This window comes from Notamacropus eugenii, chromosome 4, assembly GCF_028372415.1.
Source record: "Notamacropus eugenii isolate mMacEug1 chromosome 4, mMacEug1.pri_v2, whole genome shotgun sequence".
Lineage (NCBI taxonomy): Eukaryota > Metazoa > Chordata > Mammalia > Diprotodontia > Macropodidae > Notamacropus > Notamacropus eugenii.
The window spans coordinates 64,948,344-64,966,958 of NC_092875.1; the positions used below are offsets into that span (position 1 = coordinate 64,948,344).

The 18,615-nt window shown below is 43.6% G+C and overlaps 2 protein-coding genes across 3 annotated transcripts in view; both read right to left on the reverse strand.

The window, feature by feature from the left end:
* The window catches only part of SCAMP4 (secretory carrier membrane protein 4), an 86,502-nt gene that overhangs the window by 37,989 nt on the left and 29,898 nt on the right, over window positions 1–18,615 (reverse strand). For both annotated transcript variants that reach the window (XM_072601518.1, XM_072601517.1), the window contains exon 2: window positions 7,425–7,481. In XM_072601518.1, coding sequence (XP_072457619.1) covers window positions 7,425–7,431 — 7 coding nt within the window. In that variant the 5' untranslated portion in view covers window positions 7,432–7,481. The remainder of the gene's footprint in view (window positions 1–7,424; window positions 7,482–18,615) is intronic.
* Window positions 7,425–18,615, reverse strand: part of ADAT3 (adenosine deaminase tRNA specific 3) — a 38,024-nt gene continuing 26,833 nt past the window's right edge. Inside the window, exon 2 of the mRNA XM_072601516.1 lies at window positions 7,425–17,896. Coding sequence (XP_072457617.1) covers window positions 16,781–17,860 — 1,080 coding nt within the window. The 5' untranslated portion in view covers window positions 17,861–17,896 and the 3' untranslated portion in view covers window positions 7,425–16,780. The remainder of the gene's footprint in view (window positions 17,897–18,615) is intronic.

Consider the following 18,615-nt stretch of genomic DNA (forward strand, 5'->3'; position numbering starts at 1 on the left):
ACAACCTCAAGCCTTACTCTTCAGCCTCATCATCACCTCCAGCTCTGTTTTTTTCCCATCATCCCTGAACTATCAACATCTCTCTACCCTGATCCAAGGGTCATAGGGGCTGTGAATAAGGGAGCAGGCAGTAGGAGACCAGAAACAGGAACTGAACACTGGTGGTCCTGATGACCTTCTAGGTTGTCTTGGGTTGGGAAAATTGTTTCACCCTAACCTTTTGTTAGTCCTGCCACTCTGGAATTCATTTTAGGCATTATTTTAAAGTTGCTTGGAAGAGAATTTGGGAAAGATCAAGTGAATCCCTGCCTTTATTCTGCCATCTTGGCTCTACCCCTGTCAAGTAGACATCTTGACTCAACATGTCCCAAAGAGAACTTATTATATGCCTCCCCCTCATGACTCTCCCTTCTTCTTAACCTCCCTGTTACTGTCAAGGACACCACCATCCTCCCAGTCACCCAGGCTTATAACTTAGATGTCATCCATAACTCCTCAATCTTATTCACCTCACATAGCCAAACCATTGCCAAGTCTTATCACCTCTGCCATTACAAAATTTCTCCTTTATGTCCTCTTCTTTTCATTCCACAGTCACAAGATGGAGCAGGTCCTCATCCACCTCACGCCTGGCCTACTGGAAAAGCCTCCTGGTTTGTCTCCCTGTCAAGTCTCTCCCCACTATAGTTCTCTCTACACAGCTGTCAAACTGATCTTCCTAAAGTCAAAATCTGACCATGTTCACCCCACAATTCAATCAACTCCAGTGAGTCCTGTTATCCCCAGGATCGAATACAAAATCCTCTGTTTGGCTCTTTAAGCCCTCCATTACACAGTTCCTTCCTGCCTTTTCAGTATTTCTGACAACTTACAGAGCCTTCCCTACTCTGTGCTCCAGTGATGCTGGCTAAACTGCATGCCTGGCACTGTCCCCTTCTCTGCATCTCTGCCTTCTGGCTTTCCTGGCTCCCATCAAGTCTCAGATGACGTCTCACCTTCTACCAGAAGCCTTTCTCAGTCCTCCTTCATTTCAGTTTCTTTCCTTCGAGATTATCTTCAGCTCACCCTGTACAAATCTTGCTTGTCCACAGTATTTTCAATGCGGTCTCCCCCATTAGGATGTGACTGCCTTTGAGAGCAAAGACTAGTTTAGTCTTGTCATTTCTTTGGAACCCAGTGCTTAGCAAAGTGCCTGGCACACAGTAGGTATCTAATAAATGCCTTGTTTTCAGACTGAGAACTGAAAACAACAAAAAGAGAAAACATCCTGTGAAAACCTTCAAACAGTGGAAAACATAGAGACACATTTCTAACTTAGTATCTTATATAAAATGTGTAGAGTTTTTTTTTTATAGCACTTTTAGCCTTTGTGTTATATTTGGCCATTTAACAGAGAATTACTATTGCTACTAATAACAAAAGGTAACACTTGCTATAGCATTTTAAAGCGATTTATGTACTTTACATCATTTGATCCTCACCTGGTCATACTAAGGGACAGCGACGAGATCTAAACTCTGCTCTTCCTGACTCCAGAGCCAACATTTACCCACTGCACCACCTGGTTGCTCCTTATCTCAAGCTAGTCTCAATTCCAGGTAAAGAGTTCATGTCAAATTAAAAGCAGATACACACCACACCTGCCCAAATTTTGGTCTATTTTTAAACTTTCTCCTCCTTGCCCCCAACCTCAGGTGAAAGCGACTGATCTGTCCTAACACCTTCATGGTACTGAGTTTAGCTCTGGCCTTTTCACTCTCCTATTAGTTATCTGTGTACATACCCTCCTCATCCCCAGCCCTAAAGGAAAACTGGAGGTTCTTGGAGAATGGGACCCATGTCATCTCCATCTTTGTGTGTCCAGAACTCCTCACAAAGTGCCTCAGCACACAGTCAGGTCCTTATGGAGGCTCTTTCTTACCTGAAAAGCAAGTGTCCCCATGCCTGGGACACATTCCCCTCTCACCTCAATCTCTTAGAACCCTTGGAAATTTCCTCCCAAAATCAGCGCAAGGGTCCACTTTCCCACAAGGCCTTTCTTGACTCTCCCCGTTGTCAGCATCTTCCTCTACAAATGATCTAATATTTATATCATATGTATTTTGTATCTCCTAGGTGGACATGTTATCTCTCACTATAGAATTTAAAATCCCTGAGGGCAAGAATTGTTTCTGTTTTGTCTTGGTACCCCATTACACAGCACAGTGTCTGGCATGTAGCCACTTAAATAAATCCTAACTGAATGACTTTGTGAGCCCCTCCCAATCTGGCTGAAACCTCCCATCCTAGGTTTCTGTCACTTAGTCTGCATTCCCATCAAGTGGAATGGCTGGGTGGTTTGCAGCTCCTCCTCTGGGAAATTTCCTCTTCAGTTCTCAGGCCTTTGCACAGGCTGCCCCCTCCTTCTCATCCCCCCCTTGCCTGGAATACATAATTTCCTCTTTCCCAACTCTTGAGAGCCTCTCACTCTCTCCACAGTTCAGTTCAAGGGCTAATTCCATATAAGAAGCCTTTCTTGATTCTCAAGTAGCTAATGCCCTCTCCCCTAAAATGACTTTGTATGTGTTTTCTATTTAATTTTCTATATAAATGCGGTTTCCCTCATAGTGTCTAAGCTCCTTAAAGGTAGGGACTCAACTTGGCACATAGTAGGAGCTCAATAAATGCTTATTGATCAAATGAATGCTAAGAAAGCAATTAATACTAAGTTAATAGAACCCTAATGCCCAGAAAGGAGACAACAGTATCCACATAAGCTGCTTCAGTCAGACTACATCTTTTGTACTGTGTTAATTTCACATATTTTAGTATGGACATTTAGTATATTGTTGTGTTCGTCCTTTGTTGCTGAAGAAGACCACGCCATCAGAGAAATGATGACATGACTTGCACTTGACTTTGTTTTGATGGAGGGAAGGCTGTGCAGATCACCAACCTCACTTCTCCTTTAGAGCCATCTGACTCCAGTGACTAGATATTCATCAGGATGACTGGAGATGACCCAGGATGTCCTGGGAGACCTTGGCCCCTTTAGGCCAAAGTGTATTCAGGTATATTAAAATGCTTTGAAAGAGTGGCCAGGATGATGGGAAGACTTTCAAACCACTGAACAATTAAATGAAACAGGACACACACACACACCCGTGTGTGTGTGTGTGTGTGTGTGTGTGTGTGTGTGTGTGTGTGGTGAGAAAAGAAGAGTCCTTTGGTTACTAATTACCTTTGCTGGGAGGGGCAGCTAGGTGGTGCAATGGATAGAGCACCAGTGCAGGAGTCAAGAGGACCTGAGTTCAAATCTCACCTCAGTCACTTGACACTCACTAGCTGAGTGACCTTGGGCAAGTTACTTAACCCCAACTGCCTCATCCTGGGTCATCTCCAGTCATCCTGATGAATATCTGGTCACTGGATTCAGATGGCTCTGGAGGAGAAGTGAGGCTGGTGACCTGCCCAGCCCTCCCTCACTCAAGACAAACTCAAGTGCAAGTCATGTCATCATTTCTCTGATGGCATGGTCTTCTTTGGCAATGAAGGACTAACACACACACCTCTGTTGGGTGAGAACACTTCTTGATGGAATAACCTAATCAGAACTAGCAGTCAGCAAGGTCTGGACACTTCCCTAGAAAGTCTGTTCAGACTAGCTAGGGAACCTTGGTCACACTGGAAGGTCTACATACAATTGAGGGCTAGTTCTGAGCCCAGATCTGCATGTCTGGCAGGGGAGAGAGAGCTGCCTTTTGGTGGGGGAGGGGAGGAGGCAAGAGCCTCCACATTGACCAAGTCCCTGTCTCTGTGGTCAGAAGACCCTAGGAGATTGGAAGGGTCCAGCCTTCTCATCTTTCCAGCTGAGGGCTAGCAATGCACCCAGGAAAGCAGTGGCCAGCAGCAGTATCAGCCTCCAGAGCCAAAAGCAGATGGGTCCCCGGGTAGAAGTTGTGCCCTCCAGAAAGGGTCCACTCCCACCTAGGTCAGAGTCTTGAGGACTCCTTCCAGGAGCTAGGAGAAACCCCTTTCCCCATGTGCTCTTTGAGGATGTCTCAGACTTTTGGGGAGGGAGATGATCTGTGCCACCTGTTGTTCCCATGCCAGATCCTTTCTAAAAGCTAATTAAGTCTGAGGGACTGATTGATAGTACTCATAAAGGGGGGAGAGGACTCAAACTATAGCACCAGAAAGCCAACCCTTTCCTGACCCCTCAGGGAAAACCTAAGAGCTCTGGGGACCCAAGTCCTCAGTGTGAGGGGCAGCTGGAATAGTTACCCCAGAAAATGTGTTTTATTGGAGAAGAGGAGACTTAGGAAGTATTTCTGAAGAGGGAAGTGCGATCATGGGGGAGAGAGAGAAAACTGTTCTCTGAGGCTCCAGAGGATAGTGAGGAGGAAGGCACAAGGAGGTCAACTTTTGTTTCCAATGATTAGGTGTCTAACCATGCAAACATCTCCTGAGTTCTCTGTTACTGATGGTCTTCGAGCAGGGGCTGGATAAATACTTGTGAGGTTGTGCAGAGCACAAGCAAAAACTGACCTAGATTCACTTCAGCTTTAAGATTTTGATTATTATCACGCCTCCTACGTGCATATACGTACGACTATACTTTTGTGCATATTGTAAAACATAAAAAGGAATAAGGCTAAAATTCTGAGACTGTAAAAAAAGTAGTGAAATTCTCAACTCAAAGACAGTTTTAAATTTTAATAAAGAATGAGACACAACCAATAATGTTCGGTCATATTTCTGAAATATACTAACTATTCCCAGTCCAATCTCAACTTCTGGAAACTTTTTTTTTTTAAGTCTGGACCTGTGATTTCATTAGCGCAGGGAATGCCTCGCAAGAAAGCTGCCTTCACTAGTGCAGAATGGCAAATACTGTATTACTCTGAGTCAGCCAACTGCCTTCCGCACCACAGTGGTCTCCAAAGGGAAGACCTTGGCCTGATCCCCTGGGAAATGTGATCAGATATTTGCAGTGTCCCATTAAAAATGTCCCATGTTGTACCTTAGAATATCTGCTTGCCCCCAGTCTCGGCCTTGAATGGTTACACATCGGGCCTGGAAGGTGACCACTGTTCATATGGTCCTGAATGTGCCTGAATGGCTGAGACTATCAGGTGCTATAGGCTTTGGGGAAGCTAGGGGGCGCCATAGTGCATAGAGCACTGGACTTGCAAGAACTATCCAGTCTCAAACAGTTCCCAGCTATAAGACCCCTGGCAAGTCAATTCACCTCTATTTGCCCCAGTTTCTTCATCTGTAAAATTGGGATAATAATAGCACCTCCCTCCTGGGGTGGTTGGGGGATCCAATGAGATACCTGCCAAGGACTTTGCAAACCTGAAGTATTTTATATATATGCTAGCTATTGTTATCCTTTCTGAAGGTAGAGAAAGGTCCTGAAATATCGCCTGCCCCACAGGACATCTAAATGAGGATCCCAAGAATGGCCCCCACAGGAATGGATATGAAGCAGGCTCTCATGGGGTGTGTGCAGGGGCCAGAAAGAACAACTGCACTGAGGGGGAGCCATGCTTTTAGGCTGCAGTGAGCACATCTGGAGCCAGCAGGGAAGACAGAACCTCTCTCAGCTAGTCGGACCTGCTGGAGACTGTGCTTGACTGCCTTGACCTTTGGGAACTCAGACTCACCCCTAAAGTACCATGAAGTCCTGCATGGGGCCTTCTAATGGTGGGAGCAAAGATTGAAAGAGGAAAATGACATGTTCACTTTAACTGGACAACACACCCCAAAGCTACTTTTGCTTTCAGTGTTCCTCCCCACCCCTAAAGTGCTGCTGGACATGGAAATACAAGCCACTGATGGTGTTCAAAGTGCCTGCCTCTGGAAGGAAGGGCCAGGACTAGATCTGGAGTGGACACTTCAGTCCCAGTATCCACTGCAGGGAGCAAAGATACGAATGATGGGGCAACTAACAGAGCAATGGGGGAACCACCAATCAGGATCTGGCAGATCCAAGCTGGCAAACCTCACTTCTGGAGCTCTCTTTTCACAACCTAGGAAGGAGGTTGGGCAAGGACAGTTCCGGCCTTTTTTTGCCTCCCCAGTGAGTACAGCCTGAAAGATAGCCCACACTTAACACTAATTCAATGACTAAATAGTATTTCCATTTTATAGATGAGGAAACAGGCCCATGGCTAGAAAAGTGCTAAGACTAAATAGGACTATTCTCAGCAATACAATTTCGAAGGACTCAGGATGAAAAATGCTAGCCACCTCTGGAGAAAAAAAACTGATGGAGTCTAAATGGAGATTGAAGCATGCTTTCTTAACTCAATTTATTATTTTTGGTTTTTTGGTCTGCATTTCTGTTTGCAACATGGTTAATATGGAAATGTTTTGCATGACTGCACATATATAAACTATATAAAATTGCTTGCCTTCTCAAGGAGTGGGGAGGGGAAGAAAGGAGGGAGAGAGAGAATTTGGAACTCAAGATTAAAAAAAAATGTTAAAAATTTTAGTTTACATGTAATTGAGAAAAAAATTATTAAAGAGTAATAAGAAATAATGTGTAGATCAAAGTTGAATCTTCAAGAGATAGGAAGCAATCACAAAGAGGCCTTGGTCACCAGGGAGGAAGGAGGATATAACAGCCACAGGAGAGATCAAAGTCGTGGCTCAGGCCTGAAATGGTCAGGACCCGAAAAGGAAGCCACAAGGCAGGAACCAGAGCTCCCAGCATGACTTATCTTTCAGGAAGGAAGGATCCGAGATGGCAGCAGCAGATGCCCAGAAAGGCTTTCTCTGGAAATTCTATCTCTTTGGCCAGAAGAGTGGACTGAGCTCACCTGTGCCACCATGGGAGCCTCAGGCAGCAATCCCAGCCCTCCCCCTCCAGGCTTCAGTTTCCTTATCTGTAAAATGAGGGATTAGAATCTAAGGTCCTTTCCAGCTCTAAATCCAAATTTTCCTCAAGTGAAAGTGGTTTTTGCCTTAGCTTTCCCAGAGCACTCTGTCTGGCTCTGCCCCACCAAATGCAACCATACATAGTACTAGTCTGTGGACATGCCCCACATCTAAGTAGCTAAGCTTGTAGGGGACAGGACTCTGTAGTATCCCCCATGCCTTGCACACAGCAGGCCCTTACAAAACGTGTCCAAATCTATTCTTGCCTCTGAGTGCTTACAGCAGGGGCCAAGCACGTAGTCAGGCCTCCCCAAAGCTTCACTGAATTAACTGAATCATCAGCTGAGCTAACAGAGCAAGAGAGTTTCTCAAGGCTACTCAATGTGGACACTGAGCGTTTCCACTTTTATAAATGCCCACACAGGATACTCCAAGTTAAACAAATCAGCCAATCCAGCCACCTTCTCCTTAGGGCATCTGCAGACTTATGGAAGTCACGTGCAGCAAAATGTTGGTAACAAACCATGGCACCAGCTGTACGTGACAATGTTCCTTACCTGACATTGCTCTAACAGATGCTCCCCCAAGTCAGCTGGCTGATGAAGATGGCAACCCTGGAAGAGAAGGGGACAAAAGTTACACCAAGCCACCAGATGCCCAAGTGTCCACATGTTGTGGAGGAGGTCTTCATACAATCACACGGTGCAGGCCTCATGCACACATTCAGTCCAACTCAAAGAAGATACTTCAATTTATGCTCGGATGCTGGTACAGACACCAACACCTAAAAAGGAAATGCATAAACACCTCCCTGCATGCATCCAAGTGAAAAACTCAATTAAACTAACAAAGAAGACACCAAATCATCTTTTGGTCGACAATTTTCCTTTTGTTTCTAACTCCTCCAGAGCTGCTTACCATATGACCAGATGGCAGCAGTTTGCTCTCTCAATAAGAGCATCAATACCTACCAACCCAGACAGTTCTCTCATACAAAAAGCTGCTGTCACAAGACCAGAGGATCATGATTTGAAGCTGGAAGGGACACTAAACGACCAAGCCCAGTGCCTCCCCCTGTCATTTTACAGATGAGAAAAGCAAGCCTGAGAGAAGTGGTGGTTTGATAGCCTACATTCCACAAGGTAGATGTGGCAGGTGCAGGATCTGAACCCAGGATCTCTGGCTCCAAACTAGTGCTCCTCCTACTGTCCCACACTGCCTCTGTTCCATACTGGCACCCATGGGCTACAATCCCAGCATCTCACACAATGCCTGGCACTCAGAAAACACTTAACAACTGCTTTCTAAATGAATTCTTTGAAGGGGTGCAGGATATTCTAAGGGATGGAAAAAAAATCATGCCCAAGATAACCTAGGGTGCCCCTGTTACACTTTGTACTTTCTTGTCTTTGCACCATTCCCTTGTCCCCAGTGGCCACCTTCCTCCTTGCTCTGGCCCTGATCAAAAAACCCCCGCTCCTCCAGGAAGCCCACTTCACCTCCCCATCCCATGGCTCTCTTCCTCCCAGGACAGCCTGACCAACAACTGTTTGCTACAATCACCTGACACTCTGGAACTTGATTCTGTCTTATACTATTGACCAATTCTTCTCACATTTACATTTCCCCCCAACTTCTCTTTTCACTGAGGGAAGCCCTGCACAGAATGAGTACTCCCTAAGTAGGGCACAGCCACAGTTTCAGTTACAAAGTTCAATCAATATACATTTATTAAGCACCTACTATATACCAGGCACTGTGCTAAGCACCAGAGATACAAAAAGAGACAAAAGACAGTTCTTGCTCTCAAGGAGCTTATAGTATAATGAGGGAGATGACATGCAAACAAATATACACAAATCAAGCATTATACAGGATATGTAGAAAAAAAATAACAGAGAGAAGGCACGACAATTAAGAGGAGTTGGGAAAGGGGTGGAGTCAAGATGGTAGAGTAGAAGCAGGGACTTGCTAGAGCTCTCCCCCCAAACCCAGCCAAATACCTGTGAAAAATGCCTCTAAACAAATTCAGGAGCTGCAGAACCCACAGAATGACGGAGTGAAGAAAATCAGCCCAAGACAGTGTGGAAGGTCGACGGGAAGCATCAATTGCACTTCACTGAGAGCACAGTGCAGTCCAGAGAGGGTCGCCCTGGCACAGACCAGACCTGAGCAGGCCTCAGGGGAACTGAATCCCTGACACCTGTGTTGGTTTCCATACTTCACAACCCCAAAACGCCGAGGACAAATTGGAGGGTCAGTGGGGAAAAAACCTGTAGATCTATGTGAGAAAGTAGAGTGGTCTCGCCTAGACATCACCTTCCAAGAAATTATCAAGGAAAACTGCCCTGATGTTCTAGAACCAGAGGGGAGATATTGAAAGAATCCACCAATCACCTCCTCAAAGAGATCCCAAAAGGAAAACTCTTAGGAATAATGTAGCCAAATTCCAGAGCTCCCAGGTCAAGGAGAAAATACTGCACGCAACCAGAAATAAACAATTCAAGTATTGTAGAAACACAATCAGGATAACACAAGATCTAGCAGCAGATCAGAGGGCTTGGAATATGACATTCCAGAGGTCACGGAAGCTAGGATTAAAACCAAGAATCACCTATCCAGAAAAACTGAACATAATACTTCAGGGGAAAAATTGGTCATTCAATGAAATAGAGGACTTCCAAGCATTCTTGATGAAAAGAACAGAGCAGAATAGAAAATCTGACTTTCAAACACAAGAATCAAGAGAAGTATGAAAAGGTAAACAAGGAAAGAGCAATCATAAGGGACTTCCTAAAGTTGAACTGTTTACATTCCTACATGGAAAGATAATATTTGTAACTCTTGAGACTTGTTCTCAGTATTAAGGTAGTTGGAGGGATTTTATATATGTAGACAGAGGGCACAGGGTAAGTTGAATATGAAGGGATGATATCTAAAAAAATAAAATTAAGGGGTGAGAGAGGAATATATTAGGAGGAGAAAGGGAGAAATAGAATGGGGTAAATTATCTCTCACATAAAAGAGGAAAGAAAAAGCTTTTTCAGTAGAGGGGAGGAGAGAAGAGGCGAGAGGGAAAGAGCGAACTTTACTCTCAAAGGATTTGGCTTAAGGAGGAAATAACATGCACACTCATTTTGGTACGAAAACCTATCTTACACTACAGGAAAGTAGGTGGGAAGGGAATAAGCAGGCATGGGGGGATGATAGAAGGGAGAGCAAATAGGAGGAGAGAGTAATTAGAAGTAAACACTTTTGGGGAGGGACAGGGTCAAAAGAGAGAATAGAATAGATAGGGGGCAGGATAGGATGGAGGGAAATATAGTCTTTCATAACATGACTGTTATGGAAGTGTTTTGCATGACTACACATATGTAACCAATATCAAACTGCTTGCCTTTTCAATGGGGGGGAAGGGAGAGAAGTTGGAATTCAAAGTTTTAAAAATGAATGTTAAAAATTGTTTTTACATGCAACTGGGAAATAAGACCTACAGGCAATGGGGTATAGAAATCTATCTTGACCTACCAGAAAATAGAGGGGAAGGGTATAAAAGAAGCGAGGGGTGTGATAGAAGGAAAGGAAGATTGAGGGAAGGGGTAATCAGAATGCATGCTGTCTTGGGGTCAGTGGAGGGGAGATGGAGAGAAAATTTGGAACTCAAAACCTTGTAGAAGTGAATGTTGAAATCTAAAAACAAACAAATAATTTTTTTAAAGGAGTTGGGAAAGGCTTCCTATAAAAGTTGGGATTTTAGTTGGGGCATACAGGAAGCCAGAGAGGTCAGGAGGGAAAATAGAGGAGGGAGAGTACTTCAGGCATGAAAACAATCAGGGAAAATACCTGGAGCCAAGAGATGGAGGGTTTGGTTCATGGAAAAGCCAGGAGACCAGTGTCACTGGATACAAGAGTATACCTGTGGGAGTAAGGTTTAAGGAAACTGGAAAGGTAGAAGGAGGCTAAGTTGTGAAAGACTTTGAATGCCAAACAGAGCATTTTGTATTTGTTCCTGGAGGCAACAGGAGCCACTGGAGTGCAGTGAAGGAGTGTGTGTGCACGCGCGTGCGTGCGTGCATGTGTGTGTGTAAGACATGATCAGACCTGTGCTTTCAGAAAATCACTTTAGTGACTGACTAGGGGATAGACTGGAGTGGAGACTGGAGGTAGGCCAACCCACCAGCAGCCTACTGCAATCAAAGTGGGAGGTGATGAGGATTCACATTACAGGGATGACAGTTACAGGAGAGAGAGTATATAAGAGATGCTGCAATGGTGAGATCGACAGGCCTTGGAACCAGCTTGGATATGGGGGTGAAAGTGAGGAGTCCAGGCTGACTCCTAGGTTGGAACCAGAGAGGCTGAGATGGTGTTGCCCTCCCCAGTAATAAGGAAGTAGGAAGGGGAGATTGTTTAGGGGGAAAGATATTGAGTTCTATTTTGGACATGTTGAGTTTAAAAAGTTGCCTGGATATTCAGTTTGAAATGTTTGTTTTAAAGTTGTTTCAAAGGCAGTTGGAGATCTGAGATGAGAGGTCAGCAGAGAGGCTGAGGCAAGATTAGGTAGATTTGAGAATCATCTGCACAAAGATGATAATGCATGAGAGCTGGTAAGATCACTAAGTGAAATAGTGTAGAGGGAGAAGAAAAGAGGCCCTAGGACAGAGCCCTAAGGGACATCTACAGTTGGAGGGCAAGCCCTGGGTGAAGATCTAGCACAGGAGACAGAGAAGGAACAATCAGAGAGGTAGGAGGAGAACCAGGAGAGGGAGAAGTGCCCCAAAAATGCAGAGAGAAGAGAGTATCAAGGAGGAGAAAGTGATCAACAATGTCTAAATCTGCAGACAGGCCAAGGAGAATGAGGATTAAGAAAATCCTCAATAGCTCAAATACAGTTTTCTTTTTTAAGTAAGGAATTCAATTTAAAAGGTCAAGCCCTGCCTTTCTGATGCAATGATCATTATGACATGTGACTGGACTGGACAAGCAACTCAATGAGTCAGTCCCACTGTACCTCTATTTTAGGTACCAAAGATCAGGTGCCCCTCAACATTTAACCAGATTAAAAATTAGGAAATAGTTAACCAAATAAATAAAAATATGATAGGAGATGGATGATGTTAATATGTGGTTTTCTAAGTCAATATGCAGCCTGCAAAGATCCTTAGGTATAGTTTAGTGGCCCTGTTTCTATTCACAGCTACAGATGGTCAATGAACTGAGCCCCAGAATGAAGAGTTCAGGCCGGGCTACAAGGGGAAAAAGGTACAAAGCTTTCAATGAGTGCATGCTGTTCACTGTTCCAAATAGTGGTGTTAAACACATGGTGTTTCTCCCAAAGATGCTACATGACTGTGCATCAAGGAACACTGTGATCTCAGAATTCAAAACACAGATTATCCCAAAAGCAAAGAAAAGACACACAATAGATGTATACAGGGGTCACTAAGAGGTGCAGTGGATAGAATATTAGGAAGTTAGGAAGACTCATCTTCTTGAGTTCAAATCTGGCTTCAGACATTCACTAGCTGTGTGACCCTGGACAAGGCACTTCATCCTGTTTGTCTCAGTTTCCTCATCTATAAAATGAGCTGGAGAAGGAAATGGCAAATCATGCCAGTATCTTTGCCAAGAAAACCTCTAATGGGGTTGTGAAGAGTTGGACATGACTGAACAACAGCAAAGTGTATATTGGCCACAGTATATTACAAATAATGATTTGAGCAAGAGAAGATGTGTATGACCTGAAAAAGACAAAGACCAGTCCTGAAGTGACCCAAGGGCAGACAGGGTTGCCATAGAGCTGTACTGTTCTCTAAGGAATGTGAGAGCCAGGGAGGGAAGGTTCCTGGGGCGCTGTGCTCATCTCGGGGGAGGCAAAGCCGAGGATCACACAGTGGCCATTCTGTTGAGATCGTGGACCCACTGATGTCATCCAATCAATTTCATTCAATAACAGGACTTCATCATGTACTTTACTCACTGAATGGATTTACTGACAGAATGGACCTGTGAACACACTGGTGAAGAAAACAGCAACAACAGCGATCATAATGATGACAATAACAACAGTTACCATTTCCATAGTGCTTACTATGTGCCAGGCGCTATGCTAAAAGCTAGGGATCCAAGGCAAGGCAAAAGTCTGTTCCTGCCCTCAGGACGCTTCCAGTCTAGCAGGGGAGACAATGTGCAAACAACTATGTACAAACACCATTTAGACAGATAAAGAAGGGCGGGCTCACAGGGAAGGAGCTAAAATTCAGGGGGATTAGGAAAGGCTTCCTGAGGAAGGGGGCACTTTAGCAGGACTTGAAGAAAGACAGGAAGGTTAGGTGGTGTAGGTGAGGAGGGACAGCATGCCTGGTACGGAAGACGGACAGCGGAGACACCAGGAGCTGAGGCTCTTGTACAAGGAAACATAGTTAGAAAAAAAAATAAGCAAGGAGTGTTTCCATTTCTTTAAATGGAGCTTGATCTGGAATAGTCCATTCACACCCACAAAACTGCCTGTATGTTACTGTACATAATAATAAGCAAATCTCCCATTTCCATATTCCTTTACCATATGCAGAGTGCTTTCCTAACAATGATCTTCAGAGGAAGTTAGTCATACATTTTTACCCCCTTTTTACATTTGAGAAAACTAACCTTACCAGATGCTACCAAAATAGAGTGGTTAGAATGAAAGGCAAATTCACCAGGTGAAGACCATTATTTCAAGTTTGTTGTCTAAAGTTGGACAAAAGCAAGTTCCTTATAATATATAGATAATCCTCATTTAGTTTTTCTAGTTTATCTTAGAGGTATCTTATTATTTAAAAGCAGAATTAGAAACCTAATTTTCCCATGCATGGAACTTATTAATAAAGACTTTCTTATTGTTAAGTCATCAACAATGAACTGACAAACATTTATTGAACATCTATGTACCAGACAATGTGAAAGGTCCAATGGAAGATACTAAAAAAAGAAAAAGACAAGAATTGTAAACAGGACATGCAACTAGAACATTGTCTCCAAATGCTAGCCAACGTTTAGAGGGTGCTAACAGCATATGTACTTCAGCAGATAGGAAAAAAGTGAATACAGCACCTAGTTAGCAATAATAATAGCTAATAATAATAACTAACATTCATACAGAGTTTTAAGGTTTGTAAAAGACATTATAAATATCTCACTTTATGGTCACAGCCGTGAGAGGTAAGGACTACTGTTCCCATTTTATTGATGCTGAGAGTAAGACAGACAGAACTTAAGTGATTTGTTCAGGGTCACACAACTAATATATGGCTGAGGTCAAACTTGAACTCAGGTCTTCCTGACTGCAGAGCCAATGCTCTATCCTTCTAGCTGCCTCTTCTTACCAGAGGGTGCCTTCTCCTCACAGAGGCCACACTACACACACCCTTGTCTAGTCCCCCAGGGCAACTGTAAGAATTGAAAGGGTGTTGGATTTGCATGTTAAACTGGATGTAAATACAATTCTACCACATACCACTGGCCTACAAGCTGTTCTTCTAGTAAGATAAACTTTATACCTCCATGTCAGTACATGCTTTCTTCCTTGTCTGAAAAGCACTCTTGCCCAACTCATGCCCCTAAGAATCCTTTGTTTCCTTCAACATTCAGTTCATGGGCCATCACTTACATAAATCCTTTTCTGATCCTTTCCAACTGTTAGTAAAGCAAAATGTTTTTGTACTTACTTAGTATCTATCGATCAGAGAACATGATATATCACCCCAGTAAAATGTAAGCTCCTTAAGGGAAAGGATTATTTTATTTTTGTCTTTATATTCCCCATGCCTGCAGACTCTGACATATAGTCACTGAATAAATGTCTGGTGATGGGAATTGTCAGTGCCGAAAGGGAAAACAGGCACACTAATGCATTGCTGATGGAGCTGTAAATTGGTACAACCATTCTAGAAAGTGAATGTGGAATTATTCGGAATGTTCATGCCCTTTGACCCAGAGACTTCATTGGTAGGCATATGGCTTAAGGATGTCAATAACCAAAGTGGGGGAAAAAGGCTCCACGTGCACCAGAATATTTATAGCATTATTTATTCGTGGGAGCAAAGATTCAGCAACAAAGTAGATGCCCACCTACTGGTGAACAGCTAAAGAAAATGTAGTACATGAATATAATGGAATTTTACAGTAGTGTGAAAAATAACAAATAATGAACACAGAAAAGCATGGAAGGATATATGAACTGATTCAAAGTGAAGTAAGAAAATAATATACACAACCATAACAATCAAACAAATTAAAATGAATGTTGCAAAATTATAAAGCCCAAGCTTGGCTCCAAATAAGAAAGATGAGAAGAGAGATCCAATCTAGTTAAACAATCACTCTGTGTCAAGCTCTGGAGATGCAAAGACAAGCAGGATAGTCCCTGCCTTCAAAGAGGTTAACATTCTCTTCACCACTTCATTACACAAGTGATGGACCATGGGTGTAAAACACCGAATATGTCAGGTTTTTTTGTTGTTTTGTTTTTTTGCTATGGTGGTTAGTTTAACCATTTTTCACCTTTATTTCTCTCTTTTTCTTCTTTATTCTAAGAAATAGCTCTCTAGGAGAGGGGTATGAGAGGGTTATAGTAGGAAATAAATGATATAAAAACAAACAATATGAAAATTTGCTTTTTAAAAAATTTTTAAAAATGTTTTTTAAACTGAATCCAACCTTTATCTGTTAAGTTTGTGGGTTCTACAGCAATTTTCTTCCTTCTATGCAATCAAGTCCCTGAATCAGTCAGTGTTTGCAATACTGGCACCCAGCATGATTTAAAGCTAAAGGGATCTTATAACAAGTCCAACCCTTTCATCTTCATAGATGAGGAAACTGAAGCCCCAGGAGACAAAGAGCCTTGACCATGGTCACATGCCCACGTGTTTGGCACCAGGTCTCTTCACTCCAAATTCAGTATCCTTTTAGAGCAGTCACCTCCTCCACTGTGGGAGTCACAAACAGGGATTAGAGATTTGAGAGACAAAGTCACGGTTCTCCCTTCATCATGCTGCTGCTGAAGCATTTTCCCAAGTCATGCTCCACAAAAGGTCCTCAATGTGAAACGCTGCTCAGCCTAACTTACTGCTTTGTGGAGCCAGAATCGGTACTGGAGATTCTCAGCCCATCACAGACCCTTAGGAAGTACAATTAATACAGGTATAGTTGTGTGGTACCCAGGTCTCAATGCTTATAATAATAATAACCCACATCTGCATGGTACTTGAAGGTCTGCTAAGTATGTTCCCCACAACACCCTTGTGAGGTAGGTATCCCCATGTTATCCCCGTTTTACAGATGAGAAATTAAATGCCTGGCCCATGTGCACACAGCTAGTATGTCCTGTCAATGATCCAATTTTATTTCTCTTATTTTTATTTTGGTATTTCAAGGTTTGCGTTCCATAATTTAATAAAAAAGACAATCACAGTTATCATAAAAAGTCACATCCAGGATTTGTGAGATTTAAAAACAAAGTAATGGTTCTGCCACTTCATCCTGCTGCTGGAGACCCTACATTCCAGTCACATACCAACAAGGACCCCGGTTTGAAATACTATGTCATTTAGACAGCCATGAACTTAATTTACATGATCACAAGAAGGGCATGCAACAAATCATTTTCCAGGTAAAATCAGCCAGTAAGTAGACTAACAAATTCATAAATGTAACATGAGCAGATCGCTGAGTGACGAACAGCTAGAACATAAAAAGAGAGGGTGAGAGAACTGCCTATGTGGGACCACCTGGGGTAGCTGGCACTGGTGAAGGAAATGAAAAGTATCTTGGCTACCCGGGACAGATGGGGACAGGATATGGGCTACATTATGATGAAAAGAGGAAGATGTGGGAAAGAAAAAAATCAAAACTATTTGAAAGACTGGCTGTCTGCCTAGGTGTCTCTGATTAAGGAACAACACTGGTCCTCCAAGATGCCTCTGAACACCTCAAAACGATGATTGAGGTCCTGTCTGGTATGAATCTTGTATTTGGTGCCCAGGGCCCCATCAGGTGATGCAATTCCATAGAAGACCCTTTGAATCCGGGAATGCACCAGAGCCATGGCACACATTACACATGGCTCACTTGTGATATAAAGCTCATAGCCAGTACAGATATAGGGCAACCCATCATCTCTGGATTCAAATTTCCGTACTGTTCCGACTCGGATGGCTTTTGAGGCTGGTGGGTCTCTATTCCCCAGTGATGAGAAGACACAAGCAGGAAAAGATTTAAAATTATACGTGCCCCTCCCCTGCCCTTGGGCAACAAGGTCTATGCAAACCATTGTGGCATGGAGCAATGGATTTGAAGCACTTCTACAGTCGTGGCCTACAGCAAGAACGGTGTCTGTAGCTGGATCAACAACTACGGCCCCAATAGCCTTCATCCCCTTTTCTGCTCCTTGCTCGGCTGCCCAGATGGCTTGTTTCATGTAAGTCTGCATCTTCACTTTTTCTTCCCTTGAGAAAAGGTGCCCCGTGAGGGCACTGGTGACATGTTTGTCTTCATGAAAGGCTGTAGGCCAATGGAACTTGGCTTCTTCAAACTGTATCCTGGTCAAAGGCGGATGGGCAGGTACATGAACAAGAAATGGTTCCCCTAGACCACAACAGTCTACTTGCTTATCAGGCAAGAGCTCTGAAAGTGTATGCAAGCCTTCTGCCTTCTCTTTCCCAGGCTTTGCTAAACAAATCAACATTTCCAATGGGTGAGGACTGGCCTTATCTTTGCATGCTCGGACCCTTTTGAGATGCTGTTGGCCCTCTAGTGGGTACACAGCTGATATCTCCTTCACCAAGCGAGAAGTCTTTTTCTTGTCTAGGATAGGTACTGCATATGCCAAGACCAGTTCAACTCCCTGAGACTGTTGATCTGAAAGTACTGGGAAGATCTGCCAAGGAATTGTTTTGTGTTCTATTACCGAACCATTCTCTTCACCATCTTCCCCTGGGCACAGGACACGGTCCATCTTCTTCACCAAGATAGCAGGCCGCAAAGACTTTGACTGTAGGAGACAGAGATCGGAGGAGAGCAACATCTGTCAATTGGAGGGAGATAGCAGGTAGGCCTAAGTAAAGCCACAGTTACATGGACAGATAGTGTTGCAAAGTAGATAGAGTACATGAAGTCAGGGAGACCTGGGTTCAAATCCCATCTCTGATACTAATTACATATAAGGGGCCATGGGCAAGTCAATTCACCTCTCTAAGTCTCAGTTTTCTCATCTGTAAAGTGAGTATGGAAATACTTATAGTTCCCCAGGTGTCTGGGAAGCTTAATTGAGGAAATGTAAGTAAAGTGCTCTGCAATCATTAAAGTCAGCACATGCGTGTGCACACGCGCACACACACACACACACACATATATACACCTACACGTGCATGTGCACATCCACCCACACACGTCATGGCTACTAGGATTGACTGGTCCTAGAAGAAACAACCTCCTTTGCGACTAGGACTGCATTCCTTCAACAAGTGGTTTGTTGTAGGACCTCTGGTGGCCTCCTAGGGTGTGAATGGTTTGCTCACTGATGATGCCAAATTGGCCTATGACCTGATCCCCGGTGATGGTGAGCCACAGTTTTCATCACTTCTGTTTATAAGCAACACCAGAGTCAGAAGGCCTGCATTATAATCCTAGCCTTGCCCCTGAATCTTGGTATGTCCTCAAATAATCAGTTTCCATTCCCCAGCCTCAGTTTTTCACCTGCAAAATGAGGGA